This window comes from Micropterus salmoides, unplaced genomic scaffold (assembly GCF_014851395.1).
Source record: "Micropterus salmoides isolate LMB-PRFRI ecotype aquatic unplaced genomic scaffold, ASM1485139v1 Ms_hic_scaffold_19, whole genome shotgun sequence".
NCBI lineage: Eukaryota > Metazoa > Chordata > Actinopteri > Centrarchiformes > Centrarchidae > Micropterus > Micropterus salmoides.
Window position 1 is genome coordinate 15263004 of NW_024041039.1, and position 17578 is coordinate 15280581.

Below are 17578 nucleotides of genomic sequence, written 5' to 3' on the forward strand. Positions count from 1 at the left end.
CAAGTCATATGGCTGGGGTCTGGTAACTGTGTATGGGGGAGGGGTTGTTTTCTTTCAATATCTCCTCTGAGCCAATAAGCAAGAGTAGTACAGAGAGAATCCAATTATCATCTACAGACTATACACAGTAGCACCTTAGGCCACATTACACTTTCATCAAGTGGAATATTCTTACTTTCTTATTATAGAAATGATCCAGGAAAATAATTTTTATCCTTAATATATAGTATGTTTAATTGATATGCCTATATAAACATTGTCAAAGTTAGTTAAAACCGTTCCTCGCTATTTTAAAAAAATATAGAAAAGTTTAATAGCCTATTCAAATATCTCTAACAAATATAAATAATTTTGTGGATGCGCCATTACATCAACAGGAAATTCTATGTGTTTTGTACATAATATTCCTGTAATTATCCTGAAAAAAAAACTAGAATCTTGACTAGCATTTAGAATAAAGTTCTGTTAATTTAAACAACATGAGTTTTGTATTTATGGACAGGCAAGGAAGTAGAAGCTTAGTGCAATGTGTGATGCAAGATATTGGTAAAATTGGTGCTTATCATGGCCTGTAATAACCACAAAAGTTACAATACACTCATTATACGTCTGATTTTATAGACTGACCTCATTCAAATTCAAGTAGCTATTGTCTTCAAGTTGCCTGGTAATAAAAGAACATGATGTCCCACAATTACGCTACTGCCTCTTTAAGACGGGCAGCCCCACTGGCATACAACTGTTTTATGCAAATATGACACGCCGAACGTGCCATGAGCCAATCAGAGGCGAGTTCCAACCGCGGGAGATCTAAATTTCGCGGGACGAAGTTTGGCGGTAAAAAAAAAAACTGTTCTTCCTAAACTCTTGTCCTTGTGTGGAGAGGGGAGCTCTGAGGTGGACGGACAGGAGACACAGACCGGGTCGGATTCCGCATCAGAGGGAGTCACAATAAGTTGTAAATCTCAAGGTGGAACCCGATCTCAATGAGACCTGGAAGCCTTCTGCTGTTGGACTTTAAAATACAGGATGTTTCAAATTGCTTATTTATTTAGGCAGCATGTTTTTAAATAACTTGTAAGGCAAGTTTCTTCTGCACTACCGGACAAAGGATAAGGAAAGCTACCAGTCTACTGTATTATCTGACGAATAATACTAGAAAATACGACTTAACCGCCTGTTTAACTCATGCATTTTATATTTAATTGGCTGATCTCAGCTGTGTGAGTTGCTCCTGGCTATTTTGTTATTATATTCACAGGAAATATATTTGTATACTTCTAGTAGCAGCAACTTGCTAACAACAGGGAACGATTTAGCAGAGCATTGAGTACTTCTCCCTTCGCTTGACCAATCCGGTTAAATTTAGTTTAACGTTACTCAGGAAAATGATGCGGATGCCTAAAGGCGTCTCTCCGGTAGTGGGGCAGCCTTGTTCTCAGCAGAAGATGAAGGTTTTGTCCACCGGAGGAGTGAAGACCGAGTTCTTCAGCACCGGACTGTCCAGCCCGCTAATGAGCACGGTACCGGCCGGCTATTTCACCCAGATCTGCAACACCGCCGCAGCCGAACAAAGAGCCAACAGCCTTTATTCAACCCCCCACGGACCGGAGGCTAAACCCATCAGATCATCATCCGGGCGACTGCCGGTAAAGACACTGCAGTACACAACAAATACACACTTTCAAATGAACTTACAAATTACTAAGTGTCTATAGTACACTGAGTTGTGCGTCTGCATGTGGGCGGAATGATTCTGGATTTCCATTGGTATGCATGTTTAGCAGGGTTTGGGGCACATTCAAATATGTTTTGACGTGATAAGCCACAGAGGAGCCACTGTGACTGCTGCTGGATGTGTGTGTGTGAGAATGGTGTGTTCCCATAGCCTGCCATGTTAACTTTTGTGTGACACATTTTCTCGCAGTCCAGCTGTAGCCAGACAAGACCAGAAGCTGTGTGTTTTGGTGGTGGTGGTGGTGGGGGGTGATGATGATAGTGTTTGGAGAGTGTTTGGGGCCCCTCTCATGTGAAAAGGACGAATGAATGGCCCTCACAGTGGGAGATAGCCGGGGTGGCTTTTACACAATCAAACAATGCCAGGCATGACTAGGCTGGTGGAGGATACTAATGTAAACACAGCACTTTATTCTCATTTTGTATCTGTTCTATAAACCATTTGGTGACCTACGATCAGCTCTAATTTGACTAGAAATGTTCCCGGGTCATTAGTAACACTTGTATTTGGACAGATTTTTTTGATTACACCCATAGGACAGCTGCTCCAACTGCACCTGTCATTATAGGACCTGCTTAACCTGTTCATGTCACTGTAGGATCAAGGTGGAGATCAGGGGTCATAACTGAACAACTGGTGTGTATGCTCAGATGAAAAGAACTCTTAGAGACACAAGTTTAAGTAAGAATGATCCAATGAGGGCTGTATACCTATATCTTTTTCCTAGAGGCTTATATGAAAAGCTTTATGATCTGAGAGGATTTGCCCAAACTCAGCAACGTGGTAGCGCTCTACACCTGCTGCTTGCTTGATATATGTGGTCTCTTCATTCGAGCCAGCCAGCCTCGCAGTCGTTTAGATTTAGGGACTTGCAGTAAGGCTAAATGGGTTAGGGGTTAGTGTGTGCAGGGTTTCCAAATATCATGTTAACCCCCTGCCCTTGGAGCCTGTATTCACTTATAGGCCCTTCAAGCGGATTAGTTGGACATAAGTAAAGTGAGAAATAGGCTGCCACCTGGCTTATCATATGCCAAGGTGAATTTAATTATAATTCAAGTCTCTATATATTCTTGAGTTTGTACATATTATATGTTCACATGAATTCCTCCTTTAATCCAGCATTAAGGCCAGTTCATATGACAGATACTTTGCCTCTAATGGGCCCAAGCTAATATAGAGTGTCTTGGATGTGGGCTGTCGGAGTTTATTATACATATATACTGCTATGCTATCATCAGAGGATGGTGACGAGTTACTGATAGAGCCAGTATGCTGAATGTGTTTTCACACTGATAATGGTGTCCAGTGCATAGTCTAAATAAAAGTATTTGGATCTGTTGTGATAACATTAACTTTAGGGTTTTTTTTCTCGCCTTGAATAAAAAGCTGATGTTCTCAGCTGTTGGACACTGTCACAGGTTCTACATGTGTAATTCACCCCAAAAATTAGATCTTGATTGACGTGGAAGGGTGATGCACTTTTGAAACTGCAGAGCAAGTTTGAAATGCAGAGCAGGTTTCAAAAGTCCCAAAGTCCTATGATTATGAAACTTCCTCACCAGATTTCAGTAAATTAAGTAAACTTTCAGTTCTACGGGGGGAAAAGCACCATAAAGCTTTAAGGTCTTACAAATTATGCTATGTGTAAGGTGATGGGCTGAAGCTCGTCATAACAGTAATAATAGATAGTAATCCCTTTTAATTCCCTTTTCTAAAAATGACAACACAGTGGGCTGTAAGGATCCTAAAGCATTTTTTTCTTCCTTCGTCTGCCTCAAAATCTTCTTGGAGGTGATGTTCTCACTCCCACTTTTTCGTTTTATCATCCATGCATTTTGTTACTTGAATGCTGGGAGCGTTTGTCTACTCCAAATTCCTCAAATCTAGGCTGGGACTCTAGACGCACAGAGCAGTGTCCAAAAGAAGGTGTTAGCCACAGAGCATCACTGCTGCAGCTGGTTTAGACTAAATTCTCATGTTTCGTGCAACCTGTCAAAGCATAAGTAGGCTGTGTTAGTCTGGGTGATGTCTGCAGTAACAGTTGTGCATGGCATATCAATAGATGCATTTATTTTCTTTTTGTGAGTGAGTGCCTGACTGACTCAGGACATGTTGCCTTGCCATTTTATGTGTTGTCATGACTGAGGACAGCTCAGTACAAAAGAATTACTTCAAGTCATTACTAAACTTCAAGAAAGCAGTGTCTTCTTCGTGTGCTTGCTGACACAGCAGCTTCATTGCATGTTCAGTCACGGCTCCTTTAGAGGAAGTGTTGCTTCTTTGTGTACAGCTGACTTCCTTCAACTTAAACAACATAATAACCGCTATGTTATGCTTGGCTCACCATGCAAATCTGAGTCCTTTTAAGTACAAACAAACTAAATGCATCTATACAACAGTCGTGCATAATCCCACGCTTCAAAGCTCACGGTGCGTTTGAAAATAGAAAAAAGTTGTGTAGGCTGTTGATGATGTTGTGTCACCCCTGTTTTTCCGCTTGATAGGGATGTAAATGTGTAACAGGATTCAGACCTCCCTCCAAAGTCCAGGGAAGCCCTTTCTCTCTGGTGATGGCTACTTCCAATCACTTGCGGCACAAGATGCATCTGCATAATGTCGACCAGAAACAATGTCCCACTTATTCTTGGTTAATGTCACACGTGTATGTTCCCAGATTGTCATGTAATGCGACTGCATCAGCATAGATACCGGCTTTGTGAATCTTTCTGCCCATTTGTAGGGAAACAAACCTCTTCTACAAGCTTTTGTGCATAACTTCCCACTTAAATTACTTTCAGAGATTCCCCCCTGAGCCGGTCTGGTGAGGCCCCATCAGGCTGATGACACTCTGGTGTGACATTGGTCACATTGCCAACTATATGCAACTAAAGTCTCTCTCTACTTGTCTATCTCTCTCATTCACCTTGTTTTTCTCCAACCTCAGGCTGGCGCTGGCCCTGAAGCATAGCACCCTCAATAGGGAGATTTTGCATTTCAAAGCAGGCCCCCCCACCACCAACCCAAATTGGCTGATCCACCCTTCTCCTTTACCTCTTCGGGGACACGTTGAAAAGCTCATCAGCAATGGCATTGTTTCTCTTTTGACTACCCAAGGGTGTGGTAGTGAGGTGGTTGTGTACATAGGAGAGAGATATTTATTTTGCAGGCATACTGTAACTTGCCCTTGGCTTGGATGAAATCTGAGCAACAGCCTGACAGAGGTTTGTTGGTTTGAAGAGAGGCCAGACTGCAGAAGACCTGCACGTGACTGTGACTTTGTGTGAAACGCCAGTAAACGGCAGTAAATCAGGGAATCAGCCAAAGAATTTCCAGCAAACAGAAGAAGCCACGTGCGGGTGGAACTGGGGCATGCAAGGCAGGGTGAGGTTATAGCAAACGCGAGTGGAGTGAGTGTTGGTGATAAAGAGCGAATAGGAGTGTATTTGGCTCATGACTTTCCCATTTCATCCAACAGCATTTGGCCTAAACAGTGGCTTGCTGCACAGAAACTACATGGGACCTGATTTTAAATCGAGCAACATGTGCTACTATAATGCCCAGCTTTCTGCCAAAGACTGATCCAAATCATCTGATTTAGTCTCTCAGGATCTTTTCTGTGTCCTGATATATGTCTCAAGCAACATGCCTGTGTGCTGGCCTATAAATCATTACCATGTTTTTATGATTGCTGTTTCCTCTCAGTGGTCTGTAAAGCGAGTAAAAGAAAGACATCAGCCGGACTTTCCAACAGCTGAATTGGTGTTTGCGTAATATGGTTGACTCACCAGATAAGTCCCTCATGCAAAGAAGGGAGCACCCAAGCCCCCACCCTAACCTTTACAGCTGCAGGGTGAAACCGTTGGTTCCCCTCTTACAACATGTCACTGTGCCTGTGGCTGGGACTTAAACCTACAAGTGTGAAAAATGTAGACCTGGTGCAGCTTGATCTGCACATTTAGATCATGGATGTTTTGAACCTTAAGAGACAGCTGTTTTCCCCCCATACAGTACTTATGCAGGGACTGAAAGAATTAGACAATCGTGTAAAACCAGACAGATCTTCTTTAAACTACAGCTGTCACTGCTTGTAGACACTCCACCTAAAGTCATCTTATTCCTCTCTCTCCTGGTGCTTGACAGCTACTGTTAGGACTCAGATCCAATTTAAACACAGCTTTTAAACACACAAGAGGTGTTTTTTCAGTGCCGCTCACTGTCACTGCCCTGAACTCTGTATTTCTGTGTCCTACTGAACTTTCTGTATGGCTGCTTGTATGCTGTTGGGATTAAAAGCTGCCCCGCCAACAGCGCCCACACTTGCTGTGCAGCTCCAGATGTCGCCAGTCAACAGGTGGATATGTCAGGGAGCACACTGGGACAATGGCAGCCTTCATGATCCCCACACTCACACAGGCACATCCACACATGGTTTATTCAATTCACCACTTTTCCCATCTCTCTAAACCTATTAGCTAAAACACTGTGGTGCCAAAAAGGGATTATTCTTGCCAGGTTCTTATGAGGAAACAGAGAAAAAAGTGGGTTTGAAAGACAACACAGATGAAAGAATAGGAGAGGACACAATTAGGTGACTGAGGTGAGGTCCTAACCAGATTCTACAAATTATCCAGCAGCCTCGGTAACGTATAGCAAAATTCCACACCTCGTTAGTCCAGTCAGTTTTGTGTGGATTCACTGCGTGATGAGGGGAATGATTACAGATTGACTGCAAACTTTCTCGTCTGTTGTGAACATTTGTTGGAGTTAACTATTAACTGGCAGGAATCCTGCATGTTAGGGTGTCGCCAGTTTGTGCAACTTGTCACTTTTCAGACAGTTGGTCATTTCTCAATCCTGAGAGGGAAACTGGGTTCATGTGATTTTCCTATTTGTTATGTTGCTGTGTAGGTCAATGAAAAAAAACAATGTTCACATAAAGTTATTTAGTTTGGTCCAAAGCTTGTGTTTGCGCGTTTGATTAAAGCTGCAGGTATTAGTCTACGACGAATTACAGTTATAGTCAAGTAATCATCTGTGTGTGTGTGTGTATGTGGCAAGCCTGTGTGTTAAACTGTAGAAGAAAGGTGACGTAGGAAAGCTAGAAAGGGAGAGGAGAGGTCATTGAGTCATTCCAAGGATTTCCTTGCATCCCCCCCCCCTTCCCTACACACACACACACACACACACACACACACACACACGTGATCAGACCCCTTGAAGTGCTTGGGAAAGTGTGAGGGGGGTGCTTTGTTCTTGCACTTGAGGGCTGTTGGCACATTTACAACACTTTCCAACAACCCTCTGTTTTGCACATTTGGCAGCACTGATGTCACAGTTTCATGGATGGACTGCCCAACACACTTCATTCTCATGATTTAACTTTTAATGTTAGTCAGTGGGATTTGCAGAGCAGGAAGGTTGCATGATTGTTTCCAGCAGCGAGCAGTCTCGGAAATAGTTAGGTCAGAGTGAGCGCTGCAACTATATGAAACACCTTCTTTGCTCTTATATTTTTCTTTTTTTCCTAATGCACATAAACTTTTCTCTCTAGGCTAAAAGGAAGCTGGATCTAGAGGACCCTCTTTACTTGCCAGAGTTTCGCACTCCAAAAGGCAAAGGCAGCATCACAGCCAGAATACCAAGTCCAAGGAGTGAGTACACCACTGTGGATAAGAGGAGAGATAGATGTGAGAGAGGTGTGGTAATGTAGTGGGTTTTGTGGGTAGATCCTAGAGATGCCAACACGACTAGAATTGGTGTCTGTGCTGATAACATCTCTGTAGCTCTTCTAGTCAGATTTTTTTTAACAGTACAAAAAAGAAGAAGTAATTCAAAGAGAGACCCTTACTTCATGGGGAGCAGGAGGCACACTCAAAACACTGAAACAGGGAAATAAAAAGAAAGTAGAATATAGAATAATAATATGGAATATTCCAATTTAATTATAAGAACAGCAATAGATCAGCTTTGACTTTGTCAATTTCAAACCACTGGGGTAATAGAGAGCTTTCACTGTGAGGTGACATCTGTTCTGTAAAGATTGCTTGCAATCAGTGAACAAGATCAAATCAGAATGCAACGCGAGTCACATTCACAGAGGAATTATGCTAAGGTTTCTTTTCATGACAACAGCCTGAATGACTAATTTAAGAAGTACATGCATCCGTTCTCTACATCATCAGCAGATCCACTGAATGAAGTCCTGAAATTTCTTCTGAAATATGTTGACCTATTTTCATGCTTACCTTTGCGGTTAAATATTTACAAATCTTTGTCAAATCGGTGCTGTTCTCCTCTCATGTGCCTTTGTCTGGATCTTTGCTCTCAGCTCCAAAGTCTCCAGGTGAGCGGACACGGTACGACACGTCCCTGGGCCTGCTGACCAAGAAATTTGTGGGTCTGATCGCTGAGTCTCCTGATGGAGTTCTTGACCTGAACTGGGCCACTGAGGTTCTAGAGGTCCAGAAGAGACGCATCTATGACATCACTAACGTCTTGGAGGGAGTCCAGCTCATCCGAAAAAAGTCCAAGAACAACATCCAGTGGCTGTGAGTACCGATGCAGAGGAAGACATGTTATATGAGGAGTGACAATAGTCTTATACAATGATATTAGTCTGATACAGTGTATCATGTGACCCTTATTAATAAGTCACAATTCAGCCCTGAGTACACATCTCTCTCACATACTTAAAAACAGTTTATTTGCTTCTGTCAAACAGCTCTGACAGGTTTTAACATCCAAGCCTGTTGGATGTTGACCATAGAGTGGATGTTGTGCAGTTTGTTTGGCACACTGTGCTGATAGATTGCATCATATTCAAAGGTGTTTATAATAATGTGTCCATTAGATACACTGAGCAGAAGCAATATTAGTACTACTGCACCTTTCAGTAAAAAGCAATCCAGTTATATTTATTGAAAAGCTGTTGTTTGGCCCTGTGATTATTCCTGCTTACACTTAGTTTATGTGCCCCCTAGCGGCTGTAAATGGCCATTGCAACATATCTAGACGACGTTGAACAACCTCGCTGTAGAGTGATTACTATCTGTTACACTGTGTGTCTGTGTGTTATTATAACAGCTACAGCAATTTCTGATGTCTCGTTGTAGGGTTGGAGATGTATTTGAGGGCGGTGCAGGTGGAGGAGAGAAGGCTTGTGCCCTGAGGAAAGAGCTTGGAGACCTGGAGATAGTAGAGAGATCTCTGGACGAATTGGTCCACTCCAGCACTGCACAACTCAAACAACTCACCGAAAATGAAGATAATCAGAGATATCCTTTACATGCAGCTCCGTGTATGTGTGTGTCAGCGTGTTTGTCCTGTTTCCTGTTTCAGTTTGGTTTTCACCTGTCTGTGGTTTTAGGCCTAGTCCACACAGGCATGGGTATTTTTATAACCAGAGTTTTTCCTCCTTTGTTGAAAAAAGAATTCTCTGTCTACATGAAAACATGAAAACACAACACGCTATCAAGCGCTGTCAAGAGCATGCCAAACCACAGGCAGCAATATGACCCTAACCGTAAAGCCATGTTGGCCAATCAGAGCCTAATAAAATTGGAAACAAAACAGGCAGTGACACACAATCTGACATCAAATACAGCAGATAACGGCGCACACTCAGACATCACAAGGCAAAAACTCCGGTTGTACTGTCAACACGACAACACTGCAAGCGTCATTTCTTAAAATTCTCGCCCTGGCAGGAGTTTTAAAAAATGTTCGGTTTCAGTGACCTGATACTGCGTCTATGTGTGGACGAACGGCCAAACCGCGAAGAAAAAGTAAAAGTTTTGAAAATACCTGTGTTTGTGTAGACAGGGCCTTAATCTCATGCTTTGTTTCCTGTTGTCTTGATTAGTCCCTAATGTGTTCCACCTGCTTGTGACCCTCCCTGTTCGTTTGTGTGGCTGTATTTATAGTTCTGTTTAGTCCTTGCCATGTCATTATCACATGACGAGTGTTACTAATTGTCTCTGTATTTTTGATACCTTCCTCGATAATGTGGAAAATCTGTTTTAGATTTTTGTTTTTCCACGTAATGGACTCTCTGCCCTCTCACCAACACATGTAAGCTTAACTCTCTTTTGTTTAATTAAATGTTTGCAAACTGTACCAGTGACTCTCAGTGTCTTGCAATAGGGCCCACATCTCAGCTTTCCTCTTTTTCTCAAATCTTGTGTATCTACGTCTTTCTCTGCTGGTCTTCTGTGCGTCATTACACATGCAAATATTCACTTAATTTCTGCAGCAGTTCTTACCCTTGACCCCATGTTGTACGCTGGGCTATGTGACATATCAGGACATCCGCTCCAACGGCAGTCTCCGAGACCAGACAGTCATTGCTGTCAAAGCCCCAGCTGACACCAAACTGGAGGTGCCAGACACAGCAGGGGTGAGAGCACATCGTTGCTTGCATCTTGCAATGTGTTTCCTTGTGACCTCTTTCAGTTTTTAGGTCACTGCATAGTAGTACAACTCTACACTCAAAACAAATGTAATTGCTGGTAAAGCTCTCCAAAAGACACATGCAATGAAACTATCAGCTAGGACTGTACGTATATTTTAAAAAAATCTGTCCTTTTCTGCATCCTCTCCTTACAGCAGGGGTCATTACAGATCTATTTAAAGAGCAAGAATGGCCCCATTGAAGTCTACCTGTGTCCGGAAGAGGGTCTCGAAGATGCCAGCCCAGTTAAAAGCGTCACCCCTAAAAAGGAGTTCCCACAACCCCTGGGTCCTCCAACTGCAACCCAGGTGGTGCCACCAAGCTACAGCATCAAAGAGGAGCCTGTTGAATGTAAGCTGGGCTTTCTGTGCCACACAGTACACAGTACAGTAAGATTCTGACTTTATTTTTCCACTGGCAGCTAAGCGGTTGATGAGTAACAATAAGTTATGTGTGACGCCCTGACTCCACCAATGCACCGGTTTCAGGGAGCTACTTTGCTATTTGAGGTATTTCCTTTGTAAGTTTACACTGTAAAAACTAAAGGGATATACACATCATTCATTAGATAAGAAGCCGGAACTAGTAGGCAAGTAGCCTAACTTAGCATGAAGACGGAAGGAAGCGGCCTACTATAGCTTGTCTGACTCTGTCCAACGTGAGAAAATACACCTTCCCGCACCTCTAAAGCTCACTGAGTAACATGTTATGTCATCTTTTTAATCTATACACACAAAGGTGGGAAAAACTGACGAATATTACAGCACAAAACTCCCTGTAAAATCACAAATAATAGTTTAACAGGTCTTGGGAGTACTACTAAATACAGTGCCTTGCGAAAGTTTTCGGCCCCCTTGAACTTTTCGACCTTTTGCCACATTGTAGGCTTCAAACATAAAGAGATAAAACTGTAATTTTTTGTGAAGAACCAACAACAAGTGGGACACAATCATGAAGTGGAACGAAATTTATTGGATATTTCAAACTTTTTTAATAAATAAAAAACTGAAAAATTGGGCGTGCAAAATTATTCAGCCCCTTTACTTTCAGTGCAGCAAACTCTCTCCAGAAGTTCAGTGAGGATCTCGGAATGATCCAATGTTGACCTAAATGACTAATGATGATAAATAGAATCCACCTGTGTGAAATCAAGTCTCTGTATAAATGCACCTGCTCTGATAGTCTCAGAGGTCCGTTTAAAGCGCAGAGAGCGTCATGAAGAACAAGGAACACACCAGGCAGGTCTGAGATACTGTTGTGGAGAAGTTTAAAGCCGGATTTGGATACAAAAAGATTTCCCAAGCTTTAAACATCCCAAGGAGCACTGTGCAAGCGATAATATTGAAATGGAAGGAGTATCAGACCACTGCAAATCTACGAAGACCCGGCCATCCCTCTAAACTTTCAGCTCATACAAGGAGAAGACTGATCAGAGATGCAGCCAAGAGGCCCATGATCACTCTGGATGAACTGCAGAGATCTACAGCTGAGGTGGGAGATTCTGTCCATAGGACAACAATCAGTCGTATACTGCACAAATCTGGCCTTTATGGAAGAGTGGCAAGAAGAAAGTCATTTCTTAAAGATATCCATAAAAAGTCTCGTTTAAAGTTTGCCACAAGCCACCTGGGAGACACACCAAATGTGGAAGAAGGTGCTCTGGTCAGATGAAACCAAAATCGAACTTTTTGGCAACAATGCAAAACGTTATGTTTGGCGTAAAAGCAACACAGCTCATGAACACACCATCCCCACTGACAGGGGCAGGGACAGGGAAGATGGTTAAAATTGATGGGAAGATGGATGGAGCAAAATACAGGGCCATTCTGGAAGAAAACCTGATGGAGTCTGCAAAAGACCTGAGACTGGGACGGAGATTTGTCTTCCAACAAGACAATGATCCAAAACATAAAGCAAAATCTACACTGGAATGGTTCACAAATAAACATATCCAGGTGTTAGAATGGCCAAGTCAAAGTCCAGACCTGAATCCAATCGAGAATCTGTGGAAAGAACTAAAAACTGCTGTTCACAAACGCCTCCATCCAACCTCACTGAGCTCGAGCTGTTTTGCAAGGAGGAATGGGCAAAAATTTCAGTCTCTCGATGTGCAAAACTGATAGAGACGTACCCCAAGCAACTTACAGCTGTAATCGCAGCAAAAGGTGGCGCTACAAAGTATTAACTTAAGGGGGCTGAATAATTTTGCACGCCCAATTTTTCAGTTTTTTATTTGTTATTTGTTGTTGTCGCAAAGCACTGTATGTAGAAACTTGAGGCTACATTAGCCACTTGCATAACACAGACAACAACAACAAATCAACTGTCCAGTCCGAGTGCTGCGATAAATCGATGGATTACTGTTTTAATAATCCATAAGTGTTATTTAAGGAGCTTTAGAGGCATTGGTAGAACTTTCAGTATTATGCTAAGCTAACGGCGCCATACTTGATGAATAAACATGAGCGATATATCAATGTTCTCATCTTACTCCCTGCAAGTGTTTCCCCAAAATGTCAAACTAGTCCTTTAATATACATTTATTCATCTAGCTGATTCTTTTAACCAAAGCGACTTACAATTGCTGTATATGTCAGAGGTCGCACACCTCCGGAGCAACTAGGGGTTAAAGCTGATGATACACAGACCAACTTTTAGAGCAACGGTGCTGGGCAATGTTGCCATCAATGGTAATGAGTTAAGATTACTACCTTAATTCCCTTCTTCCACCCGCCCTGTCCCACCGCTATCCGTTGAAAACATGGTCAGGCTTGGCACCAGCAACATTGCCCAGCAAAAAGTTGCCCCGTGTATCATCAGCTTAAGTGTCTTGCTCAGAGACACACTGATGTCTCACAGTGGATTCGAACTCAGGTCTCTCACATCGAAGGCATGTCTTATCCACTGCGCCATCACCACCCCTCTTCTCAAACGATCAGTCATTTAAACATTTCATACACTTTAGTGCAATTTAAAGTGCCATACAAGTAAATTTTAGACAGAAAAAAGCCATTGTCTAATGAGATGGGTCCGGATCCGGACCGCGGTCCGCCTATTAGTGACCTCTGATCTATGGCTATAAAGATACGTTTTGAACTTCCGGTGGAAGTGTAGATCCTTATCCTTTGTTCTGCAGTAGGAACACACACCATTAATTAAACCAAACTCTGCTCTGTCCATATTCTAAACACAGCCAACTTGTCTACAGCTGCTCCAGCCACCTCCTCGGCTGCAGCCTCCAGTTCCTCTCTGCTGGATGTCGAGGGTCTGCTGGGTTTGCCCCCCAGCCTGCTTCAGATCACAGAGGACCAGCTCCCTGGTACCTCTTTCACCCCAGACCCCAACACCCCCTTTGTCAATTTCTCTCCACCTTTGGACCATGACGATTACCTCTGGAGCCTGGAGGATGGGGAGGGAGTGTCAGATTTCTTCGACACATATGATCTTGGAGATCTTTTGAAGAGCTGAGGTATAGATAAAAGGGGGGGGGGATTTAGGGATATTTAATTGACTTCTCGAGGTAGGAAATATTACACTATGAAGCCATCACTCTTTGTTTTTGCCATGTCTGTTTTAATGTCAATGATTCCAAAGGAGGAGTTACCCTCTTTGTTTGTTTTGATAAAGTAAAAATCGTTTCTACAGATGATTGTAAAGAATGATCAGAATGGGAGGTTGGGTGAGGCTGAGATTGACACTGATGTGAGTAAATCTCCAACCATTCGGAAACACTGTTTGAAAGGCAGGGATTGTTTGAGATTTTCTGTCACGTTTTCAGATTTGCGCTACAAAGATAAAAATGTATAAACTTCTACAAACACAGGATTTCTTATGCGTATCACATCACCAGCAACAAATCATTTGATGTATTTTGGTCAGGTGATCAGGGGGTGTTAACAGTGTGACAACTCAGGAATTTTTTTCTTTCTTCCTTGTTTCTAAAGTCTAAATGTTTGTGCCACTGTTTGGCCCGTAGGGGGCAGCCTTGTATTATGTCAGCTTTAACTGCCATGCAGCTTTAATGGATTCAATCACTGGATAGGAGTAAGCTAAAGCCATCAAGAACCATACCCAGGTGTGTTTTTCATCATAGTGTCTTCAACATCGACTAAATGAAGCTGTGAATAACGTGTTTAATACCATTTCTTTTAGATCCACAACAGCTTGAACATACTGTATCGTGCAAAATCTGATTTTTTGTTGTTGTTGTTGTTTTTGAAGGTGCTAATGTTGATCAGGTTTTTGCTCTCCTGCCTTAAGCTTTATGTCAGGCCTTGTACCTGTTGCGCTCTGTGCCAAAATGTGAAAGGTAGCCATGACAGGCGACTGACAATGGGTATTTCGTGAACAAGCAAGAGCGTCACACTCACACATGTTGGTTTGGCAGCTTTGTTTCAAATCCAGGTGCTCCTCTATTGATGTGAGTCTGCTGATTTTAGTAGAGGATTTTTGATTAAATAACTGCTATTGTATTTCTATGGAAATAACCCAAAATAAATTAAATTCAGCATCTGTGTTGCAGGGGGTTAATTGTAATTAAAGTTTAATTAGAGTAGTAAGTTTAGCTTTTGTTGAATGAATTGCTTTTAAAGGCATCCAAGGTCAGCGCGGCTGTAACTTTTATCTGTTAAAGTTTGTTTTGGAGCGTCTAGACATTTGAAAATTTGAATTTCACGCTGATATTTTTTTTTGGCTTTCCCTCTACGCTGCAGAGATAAGCTACATGTCCTGTCCTAACAAAACTTGAAAAATGTGTATTTGACAGCTTTGGAAATAGGTGTCTTGGTGTGTCTGTGTGTGAGTTTTTACAATGTAGATTATAGAATTTGAATTCAGAATTTGTAGGTATTTTTTTAATGAGCATTATTTTTTCTGGTATTTGTACAGAATTTGTTTTGTATTTATACCTATTTTTCTGAATGTATTGTGTTGAAAGTTGATACTGGCCTTTTTACAAGGCACTGTTTTTGTATGACATGCAGCACTTAATATTGTGTAATGTGTGGTCTGTTTGAAATGATTAAATAAATACGAAAGCCATGGTTTACACTTGAATTGTGCTCTGCTTTTATTTTACTCACTTATCATGTCAGAAACCTTTAGTTCCTGTAGACATTTTTTTAAGTGTAGTTCTTCTCTTTCAACAGAACTGCACTGGAAAGACATCTACATCAACATGAATGGTAAAACATGATGAGCCTCTGCAGTGTATTTCTTTATGTGACCTGACTTTTCCTGGAATTAAGCCATAAGACTTAAGACATAAGAGCTCTCATTTTTTGTTGGGGTTGCTTTGCAAACAAGCTCACAAATGGGACTAGACTCCCAGGAGGGAAGATGTATGTATAGAATTGCAAGTTTTTGTTGACTATGACGTGCAGCTGTCAATCTCCTGAAATACAGCAGTGTAGGTACAAAGCTCACTGACTGCCCTTTGGGAATGATGATCTAAGATCAAATGTCCTTATCGCTCGTGATACAACATGCTAGCTCAGTTCTCTCTCAAGAAATTCTTTGTCCAACCTATGTTCACCTATTTAGGCAGTTTATGACAGGAAACACAAAGTTATTATGGTCGCCACAGTGGTCAAATGTTTCCAACACGGCTCAAGTGAGGAGCAAAAAAAAGTTTGCCACCACAGCAGTTTCCTGCAAACTCTTGTGTCTGTTTGCTTCTGAACCAACATCAGGTTTCATTAGAGCTAAGTGTCTATTTACAGGTGTTGTGCAAAACAGCTCATGTGTTTAACAAGAGCTAATTAACTGAATTGTCACACACCACATACCCATACTTGGCCTTTGGCTGTGTGTTTTACATGCTATCTAAACAGCAGACTACCTCAGTTCTGTTTTATCAAACCTTGAGACCAACCACTGTGAACAAGGGACTGAAGTAAATATTGTTGACTGAACGGTTAAACTGACAAAAAGTTAAAAACCTCTTGGTGTGTGTGGCATGGCGTAGCTGAAGTGACAGTCAATGAGCACCACCAACCTGTGGCCAAAACATTGCACGTCTTTGTTTAGGGCCACAAAGTGACACAACAGTAGTATTATATTCATTAAGGGTGGGAGCAATTTAGTAAGATGTTTGGTGTGTTTAAAGGTCATTCACAATCTCATTTAGAGCTCCTGAAAGCCTTCATCTGGCTTTGGCACAAGGTATGGTTGTAGCAGTCTGAACACGTTGTGTTTGCATGAAAGCCTGGTTCTGTGCAGATTTGGTTCTCCTACGATGTATAAACAGACTTTGTTATCCATCTAACAGATATTAAATGTATAAATGGAAGTTATCCAACAGGTAGGAGGAAAGAAAAGTGAATCGAATTGTTCTCAAAGTTCCTAGTCAGTGTCTTGAACAACACTTTGATGTTGTGAATTTTACACAACAATGTATTTACAATTGATTATGAATCACAAACTTGTTGGACTACCTGTTCCCGGTCTGGAAAAGGATCTGTTGCCATACCAACTGTGATGACTGGCATGTTGGAGAGGTTGCCTGTCTGAGGGTGGGGTTGACGGGCAGCTACAGCACAAATGTTGCCAGCTGAGAAGCCATGCCGCAGATGACACGCATGACACTGGACTGAGACTGTTAGTAAATAAGTAAGTAAACATTATTTATATAGCACCTTTCACAGACTAGAGGGGTCATAAAGTGCTTCACAGTAAAAAATTTTAATAAAATAAAACTAATAAAAACAACACATTAAATAGAAAACCATATGGCTAGTTAAATGCTTGTCTAAAAAGATGTGTCTTAAGGTGTTTTATAAAAGTTTCCACAGAGTCTAAGGCTCTCAAGGCTAAAGGAAGAGAGTTCCAGAGCCTTGGAGCCACCACACAGAAAGCACGATCACCTCTTGTTTTAAAACGTGTTCTGGGAACAGTTAAAAGGTCTTGGCCTGAAGACCTCAGAGACCTCAGAATCTTCTGATTCTGAGAGCGACCAGAAGTGTGTGCATGCAATAGATCCTGGATGTAAGAGTAATGGTTAAAATTTTAAAATGCACTCTAAAACCAATTGGAAGCCAATGAAGAGCCTTAAGCACAGGTGTGTGTAATGTGTGATCTCTCTTGGCCTGAAGACCTCAGAGACCTCAGAATCTTCTGATTGAGGATTTGTTTAAACAAGTGTACATTACAGTAGCAATAATCCAGACGAGAAGAAATAAAAGCATGAACAAGCATCTCCATCTCTTCTTTAGAAACCATGTACTGGACTGAGACTGATAGTGCTCACTCAACTGAGTCGTGCACTTCATGCATCTCTCAACGTCAAGCTCTTTTTGCAGCAGAGCTGTTCCCAGTACTTAGTGTAACTGTGCAGGTTCTTGAAGCACATTGTTTTCAATAGGGGTCCTGTCCTGTTCAAAACACTTCATGTG

At 41.9% G+C, this 17578-nt stretch overlaps 1 protein-coding gene and 1 long non-coding RNA gene across 5 annotated transcripts; one reads left to right on the forward strand and one right to left on the reverse strand.

The window, feature by feature from the left end:
- Window positions 1-875: 875 nt before the first annotated feature.
- Window positions 876-15242, forward strand: e2f2 (E2F transcription factor 2). Of its 4 annotated transcripts, none has more exons than XM_038728612.1 (7): window positions 876-1649; window positions 7290-7389; window positions 8067-8286; window positions 8851-9012; window positions 10019-10133; window positions 10346-10538; window positions 13381-15242. In XM_038728612.1, the coding sequence occupies exons 1-7, from the start codon at window positions 1389-1391 to the stop codon at window positions 13653-13655; spliced, it is 1326 nt and encodes a 441-aa protein (XP_038584540.1). In that variant the 5' UTR covers window positions 876-1388; the 3' UTR covers window positions 13656-15242. The 4 variants fall into 4 exon arrangements, with proteins under 4 accessions (XP_038584540.1, XP_038584543.1, XP_038584541.1 ...); XM_038728615.1 differs by having other exon boundaries at window positions 13396-15242; XM_038728613.1 differs by having other exon boundaries at window positions 877-1649; window positions 10343-10538; window positions 13396-15242.
- Window positions 7334-8060, reverse strand: LOC119910176. The gene is made up of 3 exons (XR_005445594.1): window positions 7984-8060; window positions 7587-7617; window positions 7334-7401 (listed from the first exon to the last, which is right to left on the reverse strand). It is a non-coding gene; the product is annotated as an uncharacterized LOC119910176 (long non-coding RNA).
- Window positions 15243-17578: the final 2336 nt, after the last annotated feature.